Here is an 18292-nt window from a genome sequence, read left to right on the forward strand (position 1 = left end):
TTGTGAGCATCCTAGCGCGCTGGTAAATTGCATTAGGACCAGCACTAGCAGCGACAGCAAAAGCCTTGAGAACGAGATTCTGGACTAAACCCTCCGTGACCTTTGCAACTTTTTGTTTTCATAACAATGAAATGTGAGACGATATATACGAGGCGTTGGAGGTGATGTGATGGGGGGGCGGAGAGGTTAAAGGGTTCGGGCTTAGTGCAAGGGGTTTACGAGGCAGGAAGACCATGCTTAATGTAGCTGAGGTTCTGCAGTTGTTTGCAGCCAGCAGCCCAGGGTGCCTCAGGATTAAAAGGGAGCGAAGTTAATGTAGACTCACTGCTAGTCTGCAGCCCTCGCTAGCTTCTGATTTAACCAGACTGGCTGCGTAAGTGCGAGGCTTACCTTGTCACAAATAGCGGATGTTTATTTATTTCTAGCCACCTTATTATTCTTTAGACATACACATTGACAGCCAGGCGCGAGCCGAGGTACCCGGGACCCTGTTTAGCTCCTGAATGGTTTGTGCTGGGCTCGCTCTGCTCAGGCTGTGGGTCTGCAGCTCCGTACGCGAGACAGATGGAACCGGCTCTCTGCAGCGCCTGCCTTTTCGAGGGAGTGAACGCAGAGAGCCCGCTGGCCGGGGAATTACTGTCGCTCAGTTTTGCTCACCTTCCGCTTTTTAGAAGGGACCCTGCTGAGGCGAATCTCCATCTGGTCCTTCAGGGGACTGGAAGGAAAAGCAGCCCCGGACGGGGAACAATTTTATTCAAAGAGCGAGCCTGATTGTAAAGCAAAGACATGGGGTGAAGAGGCGGGGGAGGGGAGAGGAGGTTCCTGCGGCTCCGCTCCCGACGGCGAGCGGATGTGGGACAGCGGGGAATGCCCCTGGCAGGGTATTTGGTCTCGTAATCCTCTCTGCGCGGGATGGGTCCCCGGAGGCGACTGGAACCGGCGCTCTCGGGGCGAGGCTGGGAGAGCGGGTCTCGGGTGCCCGAGGCGGGCTGGGCAGGGCAGCTTCTTGTCCATGCTGCTTGTCTCACCCTTGTCTCCTCTGTGTGTGTGTGTGTGTCCCCTGCGCCTCCTCTCCAGCCATGCTCCGCAGCCCTGCAGCCGCCGCCATGGAAGAGCCGCTGCGGCAGCAGCTCCTGGTCCTCGTCAACGCCTCCTCCAGGCCCTTCCCCAGCATCTGGCCGTCCAACGCCTCTTCCCCCGCGGGGAGCGCCTGGGACCCGGCGCCGGCCACTGCGGCGGCGGGAGGCGGAGGCGGGCAGGCGGCGGGAGGCGGAGCGGTCAGCCCCTGGGACATTGCCCTGTGCGCCACCGGCACGGCCATGGCCTGCGAGAACGCGCTGGTGCTGGCCGTGCTCTTCTACACGCCCAGCCTGCGCGCCCCCATGTTCCTGCTCATCGGCAGCCTGGCGCTGGCGGACCTGCTGGCCGGCTTGGGGCTCATCGTCAACTTCACCGTGCAGTACCTGCTGCAGCCGCCCAACGCCGCCGTGGCGCTGAGCGCCGCCGGGCTGCTGCTCACCGCCTTCTCCGCCTCGGTCTGCAGCCTGCTGGCCATCACCATCGACCGCTACCTGTCCCTGTACAACGCGCTCACCTACCACACGGAGCGCGCGCTGCCCTTCACCTGCGCCCTGCTGCTGCTCATGTGGCTGCTCTGCCTGGGCGTGGGGCTGCTGCCCCTGCTGGGCTGGAACTGCCTGCGGGACCAGGCCACCTGCAGCGTCCTCCGCCCGGTGACCAAGGACAACGCGGCGGTGCTGGCGGTCACCTTCCTGCTCCTCTTCGCCCTCATGCTGCAGCTCTACCTGCAGATCTGCAAGATCGCGTTCCGGCACGCCCAGCAGATCGCCGTGCAGCACCAGTTCATCGCCACGGCGCAGGCCACCTCCACCCGCAAGGGGCTCTCCACCCTCTCCTTCATCCTAGGCACCTTCGCCCTCTGCTGGATCCCCTTCGCCATCTACGCGCTGGTGGCGGATTCCAGCTACCCGGCGGTCTACACCTACTCCCTGGCCCTGCCCGCCACGTGTAACTCGCTCATCAACCCAGTCATTTATGCTTTCCGAAACCCGGACATCCAGAAGTCCCTGTGGCTGGCCTGCTGCGGCTGCATCCCTTCCACCTTCTCCTCCCGGCCAAGGACATCCAGTGATGTATAAGGGTGGCCCGCCCGGATTGTGAAATGGTTTCATGCCTCCTCCTCGTTGTTATAATTTATGACCACCAGCAGGAGGAATCTTCTTCCCCTGGAAAAAGATGTCAACGAGAAGGGAGGGAAGTATTAGTGGTTTCCTTTCAAATGCTTATTTTCCTACACATTTTATTTATTTTTTATTTAAAAACAAAAGACCAAAAAAAAAAAAATCAGCGCCTGATGCTTTTTCCCATCTTGGTGTGATGACAAGAGGGAGAACACGTTTGCCAAACCTGTGGCCTGGATGGGTTTCTGTTCCAGGATACGGTACAACTATTTCCTTATTTCTGAAACCTCCTAGCGAGGGGCAGGCCGTGGGAAGGTCCCGGTTAGGAACAAGGAGAGGTCTCGGGCCAGCTGTCCCTTATCCCCACATCTGGAGTAACTCCACTGAAGTTAATGGGGGTCGCCCCAAGTCAAACTCCTGTCAAGTGCAGGGGAAAGCCAGGCCTGGTGGGCCTGGGACGTGGGGAGAAAATACGATATTGCCCCGCTGTTAAAAAAACGTGTAGGATATTTGCTGGTTGTAGATAGTTGCTGGCTGTTAGTTTGGGTTTTTTTTGAATGGTTACAAATGACCATATACAGGGGCTTCAATGCCAGAAAGGTGGGTTAGGGAGTTTCGGTGATGGTGATTTTTTTAAAAACTATAATCAGGTTTTGCTCTGCTATGCAATAATACAAGGGACATTGTGAGATGCGATAACCTGCCATATTTTCTCATGCCAGACTGGTTCAGCACCACGAGATCTGGACAGCTCCGTGGGAAGTGGTAGGCGGACAAGTGGCCTGTCTTACGATTTTATGTTTATTTTTGTAAAAAAAAAACAAAAACAAACAAAAAAAAACCCCCATGGAAGCCACCATTTCCATTGACCTATTGAAGCTGAGAAAGGAAATCGGGTCCTGAGTCAGGAACAAATGAGGCCCATTCCTCTTCACTTGCTGTCCTAGAGAGTTGTATAGTTTTGCTATGGGCTGTTCAGCTGCTGCATTGCATCTCAGAGGAGGCTGCATTTCAGTGGCGGGTGAAGTGAGGCCTATGTATTTATATGTAGTTTGTGAAGCACTTTGAGAACCTGCAGGATGAAAGGCACTTTAAAGTATGATTATTGTTTATTATTACAGTGTGAGAGTAAAGAGAACTCCTTGCTGGAAAATATGCTTAGGTAGATCATAAAATCTAAAAGCGGGAGGAAATTACCTTTTAGAATCTAGTTAATCCCCCTGTCAGGGAATGAGAGCAGTAGAATAAAGTCAGAGATTATATTTTCTTGACATTATGGGAACCTAGCTTAATCTTTCACTTATTTCAGTGCAGGCATAACACACTGTCTATAGTGGGATACTGTGCTGATCACTTCTACTGGGCATGGGGGAGGGGGGTTATGATCCAAAGATTAATATTCTGAACTTGGTTAGTTCTTCTAAAGGAAAACCTACATCATCATGTCTTGTTTCTGAAAATATCAGATTATGTGTTTCAAAAGAGAAGCTACACTAGCCTCATGCTCCTCTACTCTATGATGTGTTTTGTGGTGTCAAGTGAGAAAACAATGAAGTGTCCTTCATCTTGTGCTTTATTTTGGCCAAGAAGTGGAGTTGTGCATTCATTTAGAAACAAAATAACCTTCAGAAATAAATGGGAAGTCTGTCCTAGAGCTGAAATGTCCAGGGTTGCCTCTTGGGTGGGTGGTTTGTCTAACCACCTATTCTCTCAATGCACTGGGAGGGATTTTACTTGTGAGATCGATGCTCCAAGTATGTTGCTCTCCCCTAGAAAGGAATCTGTTCTACAAAGATCAGAAAGATCCCTCTCAAATAATAGCCCATCCCAGCAGTATCAATCACAAACTGGGCCTAGGTATATAGTTACAAAAATAAAAAATAAAGCCAACAAAACAGGTAACATCACATGTAAATATTATAGTTCCATGCAGGACAACCTGTCCACATTTCTTTCTGAATACAGGTGTGCCAATAGTTTATTTATGGAACCATGCAATGAAAATCTCTTTCTAATTCAGTAAAGCTCTGTGCACACAACAAAACTGTGAACCCCAAATATGTGCTTTGGGCATGGACTTCTTCTCTAGCTTCTAAAATTGCCCCAACTTTTCAGTTTTGCACGATGAGCAATGTACAACATGCACAAATTTCAGTCAATATTTTTACTATTTTATTTAATGTTTTTGCTGTTCATTTATTTTTTATTCTGTTTTCATGGCTGCAGGCAACTGCCTGTAGTTCCTAAATGTGAAGACTCAATGCAAAGTTAATTAAAAACTGGTTAATTGAAATAATGGGTTTTTTTTTATAACTTGATCTAGAGGGCAGGTATTTGTGTTTCCCTGAGCAGCTCATTTTGTATTTTTAAATCCAATTTGGCATTTAAACATTTGCTCTGGGCACATATTTAAAATGAGCATCTTGCATTTCCACCTGATTCCCTCTTATCAAGGGTTTTGATTTCAGATATTTCCTTATAAGGAGTTTAATTGTATGAATAAAATGTACTTGCTTTCCAAGGATCTATAGATTAAATATGACATAAGTTCATAGCAATCAAAGTAAAATAATGTTATTTTGTGAATCTCAGTGTCAGGCACTCAGAGGAGGAGAGTTACATTGGGATGTGATTAGCTAAAATGAAGAAGTTACTGATTATAAACTCTCATGTAAAAGTCAGAGATGATATTAGCATGTCCTCTAAAAATACTTTGCCAAATGTATTTTATGTGTAACTCCATTGAAATCACTTGGCTACATTCAGATGCTCACGTTAAATAATATCTTATCCCAGTCCAGTGATGCTAATTATGGAATAGGTGAATGAAATTCAACTTGGAATTCCTTGAGAATAACACTATCAGAATCTGGATCAATGAAACTACATCAGAGATTAATTTGGACCCAGATGTTTTGAATAAATATTTGAATATAGTGCTTTTCTTATGATTGTCTCAGAGAAAAACTTAATATCATTACAAGAGATGTTCAAAAATACTAAGTGTGTTTCATTAAGAGTTTCTAAAAATCTTCATTTGAAAATTCACAAGAAAATAAAGTTTTCAAATTGAGATTTTTCAATATTTTATTTAAAAATTAGGTTTTTTTGTTTTTTCCCTTTTGTCTGCCTTTTCCCTTTCTTCTTCCTTCCCCCAACCTGTATCAGTGGGAAAAAATGAGTAAACGGGAGAGGGTCAGGAAAAAGGAGGCTAGAAAGGGTGGGAGAAGCCTAAAGTTCCCCCTCCAAGTTTGTATTTCATTGCACTGAGGAAATATTAAAATTAAATATTAAATATTTCATCCAAAAATTGCAGTATGAAAATAGTCCATTTTTGTTAGAAAAAGTTGTAAACTAAATATTTTGACCAGCTCTACATTGCAGTACTCTGTTAATATTTATTAATGAAAACTAGGTTAATTATTGGAAATATTTACCAAGTCAGTATGCAAGATGAGAATGCACTGTTGTTCTATTGTCTTTCAAAGGTGAGTTTGTGGAATGTTTTGCTACAAAACTATGGGCATGATTCTTTTCACTCTCATACTGGTGTAAATCAGGAAGAAATCCATTGAAATCAAGAGTTACATCAGTGTAGACTATCTGGCGTAAGAGGAAAATCAGTTCAATAGAGCCTGATTTATCAGTGGATGCTTTACAGCACTCTTAGGATGCCAACAGTTTTAACTAGTCAGCTGAGCCAAATTTACAGCTGCTTTGCATTCTGGGAGTTGCACAAAGCCTCTGGAGTGCACTGGGGAATCTGGGCCATTGCATATTGGCAAGGATCCTGCTGTTGGATTTGGTCCGATAAAGAAACCAAAACTGACACAAGCTCTTTGAAATGCTGAGGTATTGAGAAACAATCTCTGATTTAATTATTGTCATATTAATAAAAGATACAAGTAAATAACAGTCCATTTACAGAGCATAAAAGGCAGATCATCAGTTGGTGCAATCTGGCAAAGGTCCTTTGATTTCAGCAGAGCTAAGCTGAAGATCGGGTTGCTTTGGAAGGACTGCTCAGTATGCAGTCATTAAAGGTATTTATCCACTAGACATATAATAACAGTAATCTTCAACACCTTTGCATATTGGAAAGAACATAATGCAGAGTTATAGTTATTAAGATAAAAATATCAGGAAGGCTTTGATTTCTGCATGGGACTAAATCCTTGCTTCCCCATTCCCACCTTTTTCAGGAGCACATGGATTGTGTTTGACTTTTTGTTGACCTTGTTCTGGGTGAATGAATTCAGTGTTAGACAGCTGAGCTGGGCCTCCCTGAAACAATTGGTGAAAATGACCCCTCATTATTCCTCCTGGCATGACTTACCTACCAAAAATTGTTGACAAGCAGGAGCCTCTATGCCCACTAAATCATCCCATCTCTGGAGCAGAGCCAGCTGCCTTTTGGACTAGGAAAAGAACAATGTTAGCAAACCTAAGTGTTGGTAGGGAACTATGGGCAACATACAGATTCAGGGACATACCTCCTCCCATAGACCAGTTCTATGCCCTGGCACTATTTCCTCCACCCCCGTGTTGCTTCAAATTGCTCCACTCCGCATGGATGAATTATTTCAATGTGGGGAATGAACGCTGCTCAGATCAGCACTAACCTATGTAGCATCTTACCATGGACTTTTGCTCCTTGTTTATGGGTAGCAGGTTACATCCGGCAGCCACTCCTCACTTCCCCTGCATCAGCCTCCCCCAAGCTGTGAAGCCCCAAACCCATGGTAGTGTCACATGGTGCTATTGTTCCTTCCTTCACTAATCACCATTGCCATGGTGTATCCCAAAGGTGCACACTCTCCTTGCAGTCGAGTGCCACCTGGATTGATCCTCTCTTTGTCGCCCCAGCGCAGTTCCAGCCCGCTTCCTCTCCTTCCACTACTGTTAAGTGGCAGAATGGATCTGGCCCCAATGCCTTCAGCTGAGAAATGCTTGATCCTTAGTCATTGTTCCTCCTTGTGAAAGCAATGTTCTCACTTTCAAGCAAAAGACTTTTGACTCACACTGAACAACCAGATGCAGAGCTTAGTGATACCAAAACACAAAACAAAACAAAGCAAAAACAAAAACCTTCCCATGGCTTCAGTGGAGTTAGTCCAGATTTACACCAGTGCAAGTGACTGAAGAATTTGGCCTTAAGCAATTGCATAAAATATATAACACCACCAAAGCCCACCCTACTGTTCTTTCAGAGTGCCAGAGAATCATGAATCTGCTTTTTAATTGTTTCATTCCAGGTGACATGTTTGCCCTTTTCTTTCCTATCACGTTTGCTAGCCTGTGGCATGGCTGCAGGAAGCACTTACTAAGTTGTTCTTTGTTGGGTTATTTGTTTGAGAGGTAGGTAGGTGGGTGGATGGAAAGAAGGGGGGATGGAAGTGAAGGAGAGGGGAAGGGAAAACATTCCTTAGATGCACACAGTATTTGAAAAGCTTGGAAGCACAGCTAAATGGGATGCTGTCACATGCCAAAGGAATTCCTGGGAGCACCTGCACTGAACTTAATGGATCTGGTCCCATATATTTTAAAATAGGCCTTTATCCGTATTACTAACTATACTTCAGATTGTTGACATTCTAAAATTGAATTTATTTTATTTATTTCCCCTGACCCTCAATTTAGTCAGTGGAACTGTAGTTATCATGTGTCTGGCCAATTTCACTTCACTAGGAGGAATGGTACAACCTTTGGGGTCTATAGCAAAACACTGCAGTGATAATTTTATATCCAAACAAATAATTTTCAGTGAATTTAGAATAAAATCATTACTGTTCACACTGCTAGAAAGTCCCTCCTTTTTATTACAAATATCTATTTTTTGGTTCTAAATCTACTTGAGATTAAGCCTTTGATTTTCATAATTATTTAAATTGTATCAGCATATAGTAATAATTAATGGCATCCAAAATACATCTTTAACTGTCAGGAATAATTGTAGGATGCATGCAGTATTTACGTCTAATTCCTCTCATTAAAGCCTGTCCTTTTCTCTTGGTGAGGTGGCAGGGTTGGGATCTTCTTACAATTTTATTTGAATCATCCTGATAAAGACTTAATTGTCTGTTACAAAATAGCTAATGTAGTTGCCTTGGTTTTTGTTCCTGTGTCCCTATGGAAGAGAGGCAATTCCTGTTGAAAACTTTGTGAAATGTTATACAGTGAATTATGCAGGGTTGGAACAGTCTATAACTAGAGAGGTCAATCCAAACCTCTGGAGATGTGGATAAAATGGGCTCTGACCATGGGTTTTGCAAAACCAAATCATTTTCCAAACCCAACCATCTCTGGCTGCAACTGCTGTAGTCTAGACCTGGAAAAACAATATGGAAAGTGTTATTGTGATTCACTGAAAAATGTTAATATAAAGCTGAGTGCTAAATATTAGGCAGGAGGTCAGCTTTTTCACTGACTGGGTAGGTTAAGGATAATAATGGTTGCCTTGATAAACTCTGCTTCATGGCAAGTATAATTGTGTTTTAGACAAATCTTCACAATCTGTGCATCCTACTGGGGTCAGGCAGCTGCATGTCTGACAGCACACTAACCTGACACTAGACTGGAATCACAAACTCAGTGTTATGATTTTATTGCAGGATCAAGGAGATAACATATCTGGGTTGTCTTAGAAAAAGTTCTTAACTAAGAGCAAAGTTTCACTAATGAGCAAAACTGTAAGCGAATGCAGACCCCTACAGACAAAGGAGATGTTAAAGTTGATGTACCCCAGTACTGAGCGCCTGTTTTACCTCTCTTCTACAGCAGTTTTACACTGGTGTAAGCCAGTTAATGTCAATGGATCTCCTCCTGATTTATACCAACATGAGATGAGAATCAGGATCATAGCAGAATAAATTGCGCTATCTAGAGAGATCTTGGAGGGACAGGTTTCTGGCTATAAGGCTTTAACAGCTCCACAGCCACAGTAGTGTCAGAATAGATTTGATTAATCACCAGAAGGTACATCTATTCTTTAAAGATAAATTGATAAGCCCATCCAGGTATAAGAAATACATGCCAGATTCTGCTCTGCTACATCATTGAAAATCTGGGAGTCGCTCCTGATGAGAATCCAATTAAGCCACTATGTAACTGAAAGCCAAATTGGGCCTGTGATATTTAATATGTTTTGGAAAGTTTCTGCCTTAAAGGCCAAATTTTCCTTTGGAAGCACATGCACAGCCCCAGCTAAAAGTTAATGATCCAAATTCAGATTCTGCTCTCAAATCTGTACAGGCAGCTCCTGCTGATGTCAATGGGAAGGGCACAGATTTGAAGGGAGAACGTAGCCCTAAAAATCTGATGGAATCATTTTTTAAACATACGAGCATCACTTCAAAACCCCTATTTCCTTTGCATTAGTTGCTTGGTCACAGTCCTGGATTTTTGCCTCCTCCTACAAGGTGCTGAGTGCCCTTAGACTTCGCTGGCCTCAGGAGGGGCATTTAGGGTATTCAGCATTTTATAAAGGGGTTCTTAGCATCTCACACAGCTGGGTCTTTGGGCTTGAACCTGCAGCCATTAGAGGCAGGGGAGGGGTGTGAGTGTATACAGGTTCACATGCTTGGGTAAAATATCAGTCCTGGACAAAGGACAAGCACCAGGCCTATACAAGCTAAAGGGGCTCACTGAAGCCCTCAGAAGGACTAAAACCAGAATTTGAAGCCCCTCTGGACCCACTTGCTTAAAGTTAAGCATGTGCTTAAATTGCTTTGTTGAATAGGAATGTGGACTTAAGTGTGTGCCTAAATACTTTGCTGAGACCTAACTGGTGCATAGATCATATGCTGGCTCTCTGTATAAAGCTGGTGAAAGTAATGAACAAAAAGGTAGCCTTTTGACGGAACAAAGTCATTTGACTGATCAAGAGCCCAATAATGCAAGTCGCTTGTGTGCAGAGAAGTTAAAGGAAATATCACACTCAAGAGAGTCTTGTGTAATTGGACCATACACATTGTCTCAGAACTATTTTACTTCTTATTCTAGGAACTAAGAAAGAAATCAAAACAATCAGGAGAGTAAATTATTTTTATGTAATTGTTTTCATTATTCTTTTAAACTGAATGGGTAAATTGATTTCAAAGGAAAGTTTATTGCTCCCTTTCAGTTATGATTAAATAAAGTCCCTGCAATGCACTTTATGAACAAGTGACAATAAATCAATGCTGTTATTGCACTGTATCTCTATTGTGTATATTATACATGCATCTGTTAAGAGTAATTTATTTTTATTACTGTAAATAAAAATGCTAAAGTGATTTGTCAAAAGATTAGCCAAAACAGGAAAAAAATGAAAATTAAAACATTTTAAGATCTGGGCTCTTGTTCCAGGTATGTGCCATATTGTGTGTGTCTGTGTTTTTATTCCAGAGAAATGAATCCAGAAAAGATCACTTATATAACATATTAAAAACACCTGTTCAGTGACCTATGTGAATTGAGCTGGTGGCTATGAGGCTACCTGCTCTCCTGATTCTGCAAGCTGTACTCACCCCAATAGGATTTACCTACATGAGAGTCTCATTGAAATATGACTTCAGCTGGAGCCTGGCATATTCAGCGCCTTTGAACATCAAACTCTATATATCCACCATGAAATTTCTAGTCTGTCTATCTATTTTGCCAGGCTCCCCAACACAACATAACACAACATAACAAACACAAACAGCATGTCATAATAATAGTGTAAAACGCAGCAGCGTCTTTAATGTATGTTCTAAGGAGTTGGGCTCATTGCTGAAACAGATCATAGTCCTTGTTAAAATAAAGGGCCTGGAAACTGAGCTAGTCTTTCTGCCCTAGATGTGATCCTTCCAAGGCAGTGATGTGACATATATGTCAGGAATCTCGGGTTGTGAGGAGGAATGGAACCACATTGCACTTTTGTTGCTGCAGCTGGACCTATTGGGGGTAAATAGAGCATTGTCCTTCTCCAGCAGTGAATCCACTAGGAAAAGCAAGATAAGAACTTATTAAAAGCAACTGAAATGGCCCAATGGTCTGACAGCAAAACCTGACCTGGATTCCAGCATCCCAGGACTTTGGGAGAAGTTCTAAACCAGCTCTGTATGGAGTGGGTGGCTTAGGCTTGTGAACCTTGTTCAACACTAAAGGATGTAATCAAGTCCCATGCTGCTCTGGGAAGCCTAGCTGCAGGTCACTATCAGCTCCAGCAGGGAAGGAGACTGTTCTAAAGCCATTTCTCCTTCTTCTGATCTATTGTTGCTCCCATTTTCTAGGCCCATAGTGCTCAGGCCTCTTGCTCTCTCCTCTGGCCACGCGCATTCTGGAGGAGTGATGCAGCCACCTATAGAATGGAGCGCAACAGCTGGTTCATAGCGTGTGACAAAAGGGGCCCAGGACAAAAAGTGAAGACAGATGCTGCTTAGATATCAAGGCCAAGATTTTTCAAAAATGGGAGCCTAAAATTAGGCACCTAGGCTGGATTTTCAAAAGAAATCAACTCCCATTTAGGCACCTACCCAAGTAGGAAGATTTTCAGAAGTGTGGGGAACTTACAACTCTCTCAGGGTATGTCTACACTACCACCCTAGTTCGAACTAGGGTGGTTAATGTAGGCAACCGGAGTTGCAAATGAAGCCTGGGATTTGAATTTCCCAGGCTTCGTTTGCATATTGCCAGGCGCTGCCATTTTTAAATGTCCGCTAGTTCGGACTCCGTGCCCGCGGCTACACGCGGCACAAACTAGCTAGTTCGGATTAGGCTTCCTATTCCGAACTACCGGTACACCTCGTTCTAACCCACATGTTTTTGACATCTCGATTGTGGAAAAGAATAATAATGAAGGGGTAAGGACCTTTTCATTAGCTTCAGCACATGGAGGGGGTGCCACAATTAGGAGAGGGAAGTCCGGCCTGTGCACATGCTGGGAAATGCTTGCCACTCAGTGCATACACAGCAGGGTACACCTCACAATAACTAAAGCCACCTATATTATAGGACCTGCTTACCTGAGAGAACCACCTGTCACTCTGTGTGTGCTGTCACAGCAATTGAGAACAGTGGAGAAGCCTGGTCATAGGCTCTGTTAAGGGGCCCACCCAACGTAAGGCTGAAGATCTTTCCAGGTGCATGTTGTTTTACATGGTTATATTTTGGGTTTATCACACTTTGTTGCCCTTAGGTAACAAATCAACCCATCTTTATTATCAGTATAGCTACTTCAAATTCCAACACTATGCTGATGGCTGGGCATGCAGCCCCCTTACAAGGACTTGGCTTACCTTGTGGGACTGATTGCGATAAAATTGTCTTTGCTTTCATGAACCAGCTGTTGAAGTGAGCACAGGGGTATTATGAGGGCAGCAGAGAGAGCTGCTCCTGTTGTACTATTACAGGAATTGGTGCCACCAACTTTGTAGTATTTCATTTCTGATGGTGTTACTGCCACCAACAGGCCATGACAACCGAGAGTCAGATGACTGAGGCACTTGCTGTAATATCATGAACACTGGTAAAATGAGCCTGTGACCTTACCTCCAGGGAAGGCAATGGATTTGCCCCAAGAATTATTTTAGCCCTCTGAGACCAGTTGGATATATGTGGCAGCAGCAATGGCACCCTCTTGTTGGCACACACTGGAGATAGACACCCATATAAATATTATTACTTCATGGCTGTATCTACATTGGTAAGATTTAGTGCAAAAGCAGATGCTTTTGCGCAAAATCTTGCCGCCTGTCTACACTGGCCATGAGTATTTACACAAGAACACTGACGTTCTACTGTATGAAATCAGTGCTTCTTGCACAAATACTCTGATGCTCCTTCTCAGGGAGTACCAGTGTAGACAGGTAACATCAATTTCTTGCGCAAGAAAGCCCGATGGCTAAAATGACCATCAGAGCTTTCTTGTACAAGAGAGTGTCTACACTGGCATGGATGGTTTTGAGCAAAGGCACATGCCAGTATAGACGCTCTCTTACTCAAATACTCTAATGCAAAAACTCTTGCGTTTATAGAGTATTTGCGCTAAATCTTGCCAGTCTAGACATAGTATATTATGGAAACAAAGGCACCGACCAGGCCCTGTCTGGGTGCTGAACAAATGCAGAGGTAGTAGCCATGCTGCAAACTCCTGAAAACTCTGTGTCTACTTTGTTACAGGAGGAGCACAGAAGGAGCATTGCTGAGTGCTGTGTGGAGGAGTGTGGTCTCCCTGTCAGTCTTCAAACACCTCCTGTTTCAGCAGCAGGCTGTGTGTCCACCCCCACAGTAGATATCTAACTGGAATGTTGGACCAAACAAAAAAGAAATTATCTCCCTCTCCAGAGAATTTTTCCTAGGTTTCATACTGAACCAAAGGCATTCTGGGATATGGTAATCTAGTCAGTGGTGGGTAGTCACACATGCAGCACAAATAACAACAAAACTAAGCCTCATTATTATGCTTTGGAGCTTTAAGAAATTCCCAATGACATAGGATACAGCTCTCCTGTGCAGATTATTCTTATTGTGACTGCCAAGAGCTGGCTTGTGGGATGGGAGTCTGAATACAGGGCACATTAACGCCAGCTTTGCTCTATGCATTTGTTGGAGGAGGTGTGGGAGATATAATCCCTGTTTCCAGGTACCTGGGAGAATCGCGGGCAACTTTCTTAGGTTTCTGAATGGTGATGGCAGGTGGCAGTGAATGCTAGCAGGCTGTCTTCTATTAATCCATTTGATTTACGCTAACCTTCACATTCCAGTTGCATCTGTCTCCATGGTTTATGAGGGCTAAAGATGATGTCTTAGGACAGCATAGCAGACATTCATAGGGATGTGTTGTGCTCTTTGCAAGGTCCTAGTATAAGGTCTTCATATTTCTAAGGTGCCCATCAAGTTGATATGAAAGTGCCATTTTGCTAGTTTTGAGTTTTCTCTGACTACTGGGAGGAAGAAAGGACTGATCTCCCAATAGCAGCAACCAAACCCATAAAGAGACTGATTTACAAGTTAAGATTAAATGAGCTCAATCTATTTTATTTGGCTACTATATGTATGTCTGCCCTGAAATTCAAAACCTGCTGCTGGCCCAAGCCAGCTGACTCAGAATTGTGGGGGTCAGGCTAAGGGGTTGCTTATGTGCAATGGAGATGTTTGGGTTTAGGCTGGAGCCTGGAATCTACGACCCTGTGGGGTGGGAGGGTCTCAGAGCTCAGGTTGCAGGTTACACTACAATTAAAGAGCCTTTTAGCCCAGGCCCTGAAAGCCCGAATCATCTTAGGCCAGGTGTGGGTGTCTAACTGCAGCGTGGACATACCCTAAGTGGGGAGGAAGACACAAAGGAAGGAGAGGGATGCATGGGATGATGCACAAGATTGTATTAGGAAGATATGGGAAGAAATTAATCATTTAACACAGTAAAAAACTGCAAATGGGTTTGCTTTTAGACTGCTGCCCAAGGGAATTGTTAGAAACCCAAGTGCTTGAGATACTTAAAACTAGAACAGGCAAAGCAATGGCGAATGAAAGGATAAGTGGCCCCAGGATGGATGAAATATTTGGGGTCTTTTCCCATCTCAAGTTCTATTATTCCAATTGTGTCATGACAACTTGATTGTTCATAAATAGATGCTTGATCGTTTTATACTGTAGTAATCAGAAAAGCAGCAGCACGTGGCGGTAAAAGACACTGCACCTGAGACAGAGCTGGAACTTAGTTAACTGACCCTTATAAAGAGTAGGAACTGGAGGGGGAACTGTGTCACCCTCCAGAAAGCTGAGGGACATGCTCCCAACAGCTAGCTATTGGAGTTGCTGCAGAGCGGAATTGCTGCTGAAACCAAACAGGCAGAAGGGAGACCATGTGGAGGCTTTGTGGTAAAATCCAGGAAAGTTTGGCTACCGAAGTCACTGGTGGGAGGGACGCATCTGCGGAGTGGCCTACTCCGCCCGCACAGACTTTGAGAGAGGAGGAAGCTGCAAGGTTTTGATTGGTTTGTTAATGAGGCTTAAAATAAAACAGCTAATAGTGGAAACTGCTTCCCTGGGTTCCTTGCCACAGCTCAGAGTTAAGGCAGGGAGTGAATTGACTCAGCAAGAGTAAAGCCTGGGGCAGTGGGAGGAGGTAGCTAAAAGACAGGCTTCAATCCTCGTGCAAAAGAGAGGAAAAGCAGGTGCCGTGGGAGTATTACTCAGATTTTGGCGTGATTGGAGGTGTACTGCACACCACACACTGAAAAGTTGGCTTTCACCACCGCTGCATTCAAGTTTCTTTTTTCTTGCTCCTTAATGAGGGCAGCAGACAAATGGGCTCTGTTCAATGCCAGTGCAGTTACAGGACAGTGTGGGCCAGTATAACATAGACAGGGGTTTCCAGTGCATTCAGTGGAGAGGAGTTCCTGACAGGTCTGCAGAGGAGAGGCAGAGGAGTTCCTGACAGGTCTGCAGCACGTTGCTCTGTGTTGTTTCATGACTCATCCTGCTCCTTTCCAACACATAATTTAAACCAGGTTTATTCCAGTAGGTGACAATAAACACAATCTGACCTGCTTGGTCAAATTAAGAGTGTCAAATTCCAGATAGGTCTCTTTGAGATAACAAGCCAAATTCATCCTTGTTGCAGCTCCAGCAAGATCAGTTGAGTTATGTCAGGGGTGAATTTGACCCTCTATGGTTTATACCCTCTTTTTGGGATGATGAGCCTGGTTTGAGGATTATTTGTTCAGCACAAAATGTTAATGGCGCATGATGCCAACGTAAGGATCATGCCAGTGATGGCTGTAGTACCTCTCACTTGCAAATTAACTGTGAGCATTCATCCAGACTGTGCTTTTACCTTAAAGACATGTACATCACTATCGAGAGAGGTCTAAAGAATTCCAAAAGAAGAAAATGTAAGGGGACTGTTACCCCTTACTAAAACTCCGTGGGAGTTTTTTGGTTTGCCAGCTCTCAGTTTCAGAAGGGGAAGGGTTCATGAGACTGACAGACCCCAGAGACAATGGAAAGCAGCCAGCACTCCAGCTCAGCCTGATTGACAGGTTGAACAGGCCAGTGAGGAAGGGGAGAGGCCAGGCCCCATCCTCCCTGTGAGCTGGGATTGTTCTGGCTCTCTCTGAGCAAACAGAGAGCTGAGAGACTGCCCAAGGGGGTGGGCAAGCTGTGTGCAGAAGAAGTCCTGCAAAAACAGAGAGCTGAGAGATAGCCCAAGCAGTGCAAACTGTGTGCTGAGGGGCAGTTTTTCCAGCAGCTGAGCCAGACACACACAGCTCAAGGAGCGCAGACCCTGTGTGGAGCAGCAGACTGGCAGTGCTCAGAGAGCCAAAAGGAACAGAGAAGTAACGCAAGAAGCTAGAGACTGGCCAAGCAGCACAGCCTGCAGCTGGATGTGGTGAGCAGCTGGGAACTGCAAAGTGTGGGGAGAGGCTCTGGTGTGGGAGAGGGGTCTGGCCACTTAGAACTTGAGGCTGTGTGGTCACTGCCAGAGCAAGCGAGTCCAGCCTGCAGCCCCCCCCCCCCCTCCTGCAGCACATCCAAGACCTCTAAGGGGCCTCTAAGGAAGAGACTGTGGACTGTCCTTACACTCTGCAGGCTGCTGTTTTGATGTCCCTGTGCTACAGAGCAGGGCTGTGTGTTCTCATTTAACCATTCTCATTTTTTCTTATTCTTTTCTCTTTAATCAGTTGATGTTTAATAAATTGTATTTGCTTTGAACCTTATGAAGTGATCACTGGGCCAAGAAGGCCTGCAGTGTAAAGAGAGCACCTCGGAGTGGGGACACCCTAACTCCTGCCCCTAGTGACTACAAGGTCGGGGATTAAGCCCCAGGAAACCTGGGCCCAGCCTTGTTGGGGTTTCAAGGCCTCTGCTACTCAGGAGAGTGGAGGGGGAGCCCTCAGGAACAGGGGAGCCGTGGGGTAAAGGAAGTGGGAGCGGGGACTCAGATCCTTTCGCTGGTTCATTTCACCAGGGTGGTATAGAAGCCAGGAAAGTTCCCCACAATAGCGGGACCATTCCCCCGCTTACAAAAAGGAAGCAGAGAGCTAGATTTCCCTCTCACTTCCTGGACACCAGAGAGACACTAGTGTAAGTCCACTGACGTCAGTGGAGTTACTCCATATGTGCATCAGAAAGGAGTAAAATCAGGACATCTGATAATTCTGGGAATCTTTGCAAAACGACTCATTTCAGCACAGCTCTGTTTAAGGAGCCTTCTACATAATTCAGCCATTAGTTAGTCTGACCCTCCATTTAATGGGCTGGTCAAAACACTAAGGATAATAAAGGGTTTGTCTGGGGATTTTTCCATTTAAAGTGGCCTTTTTCTGATTTTTCCCAAAACGGTATTTTCAACTGATTTTGAAAAAAAAATTGCCATACTTTTGCTTTGGAATTTTGATAGAAAATACTATTGAAACCATTATCTGAATATGCCAGTTTTACTGCAAAATGGCCAAAGAAAAATGATCAATAACCATTTTTGAAAGAAATATTGAAAAAATAGTATAAAGCCCCTTAAAAATGGTCCCACTTCAAACATTTAGAAATGAAACCAAATTTGACATTTCAAAACATTTTGCAAAACTACTTTCTGCCTAGCTCTGTTAATATGATCCAACCCTCAACAATGCTACCAAATTATTTTTTGTAATAAAAATGTTTGCTTATGGAAAATTTTGCTTTCAGGGTTTTGCAGTTACTCCAGATCAAGGTGGTGGTGACGGCAGCCTAAGTGCCACCTGAAAGCTATTTGATGGCTATGCAATAAGACTTGGTCAACCTCCTAGTGGACAAATATCTTTATAGCTAAAATGCCACCTGAACCAAAATGAATTGGCAACCTCATTATTATTGTCAGCAGACAGGCTGAGGACATGGAAAGCTATATTTTGAAAGTGGTTCCTCTGTTTAAGGGTTAAGGTGATAGAATGTCCTTTTGCTCCTCATTCTGCACCTCTTCTGCAGATACCAAGGACTCAATCCATCAGGACTGCTAATCCATCCATTTTTACCAAAAATAAACATACTCTTAAATCTCTTTCCAGCCAGAAAGAACTCAACAATGTGAAAACAATAGCTAGTCCCAAACAGACAAACCATTAAACTCTTAAAATCTTTATTTTCTTTTT

General features: G+C 44.4%; 1 protein-coding gene across 1 annotated transcript; it reads left to right on the plus strand.

Moving 5' to 3' along the window:
• Nucleotides 1–333: 333 nt before the first annotated feature.
• On the plus strand, nucleotides 334–2562 carry LOC106732886 (G-protein coupled receptor 12-like). The gene has a single exon (XM_075941198.1). The coding sequence runs from the start codon at nucleotides 1080–1082 to the stop codon at nucleotides 2157–2159; it is 1080 nt and encodes a 359-aa protein (XP_075797313.1). The 5' UTR covers nucleotides 334–1079; the 3' UTR covers nucleotides 2160–2562.
• Nucleotides 2563–18292: the final 15730 nt, after the last annotated feature.

The sequence above is a fragment of the Pelodiscus sinensis genome, chromosome 13, assembly GCF_049634645.1.
Source record: "Pelodiscus sinensis isolate JC-2024 chromosome 13, ASM4963464v1, whole genome shotgun sequence".
NCBI classification, from domain to species: domain Eukaryota; kingdom Metazoa; phylum Chordata; order Testudines; family Trionychidae; genus Pelodiscus; species Pelodiscus sinensis.

Bases quoted from the DNA above. Each gene is read 5' to 3' on its own strand.
- LOC106732886 (XM_075941198.1), top strand. From the start codon at position 1,080: ATGCTCCGCAGCCCTGCAGCCGCCGCCATGGAAGAGCCGCTGCGGCAG.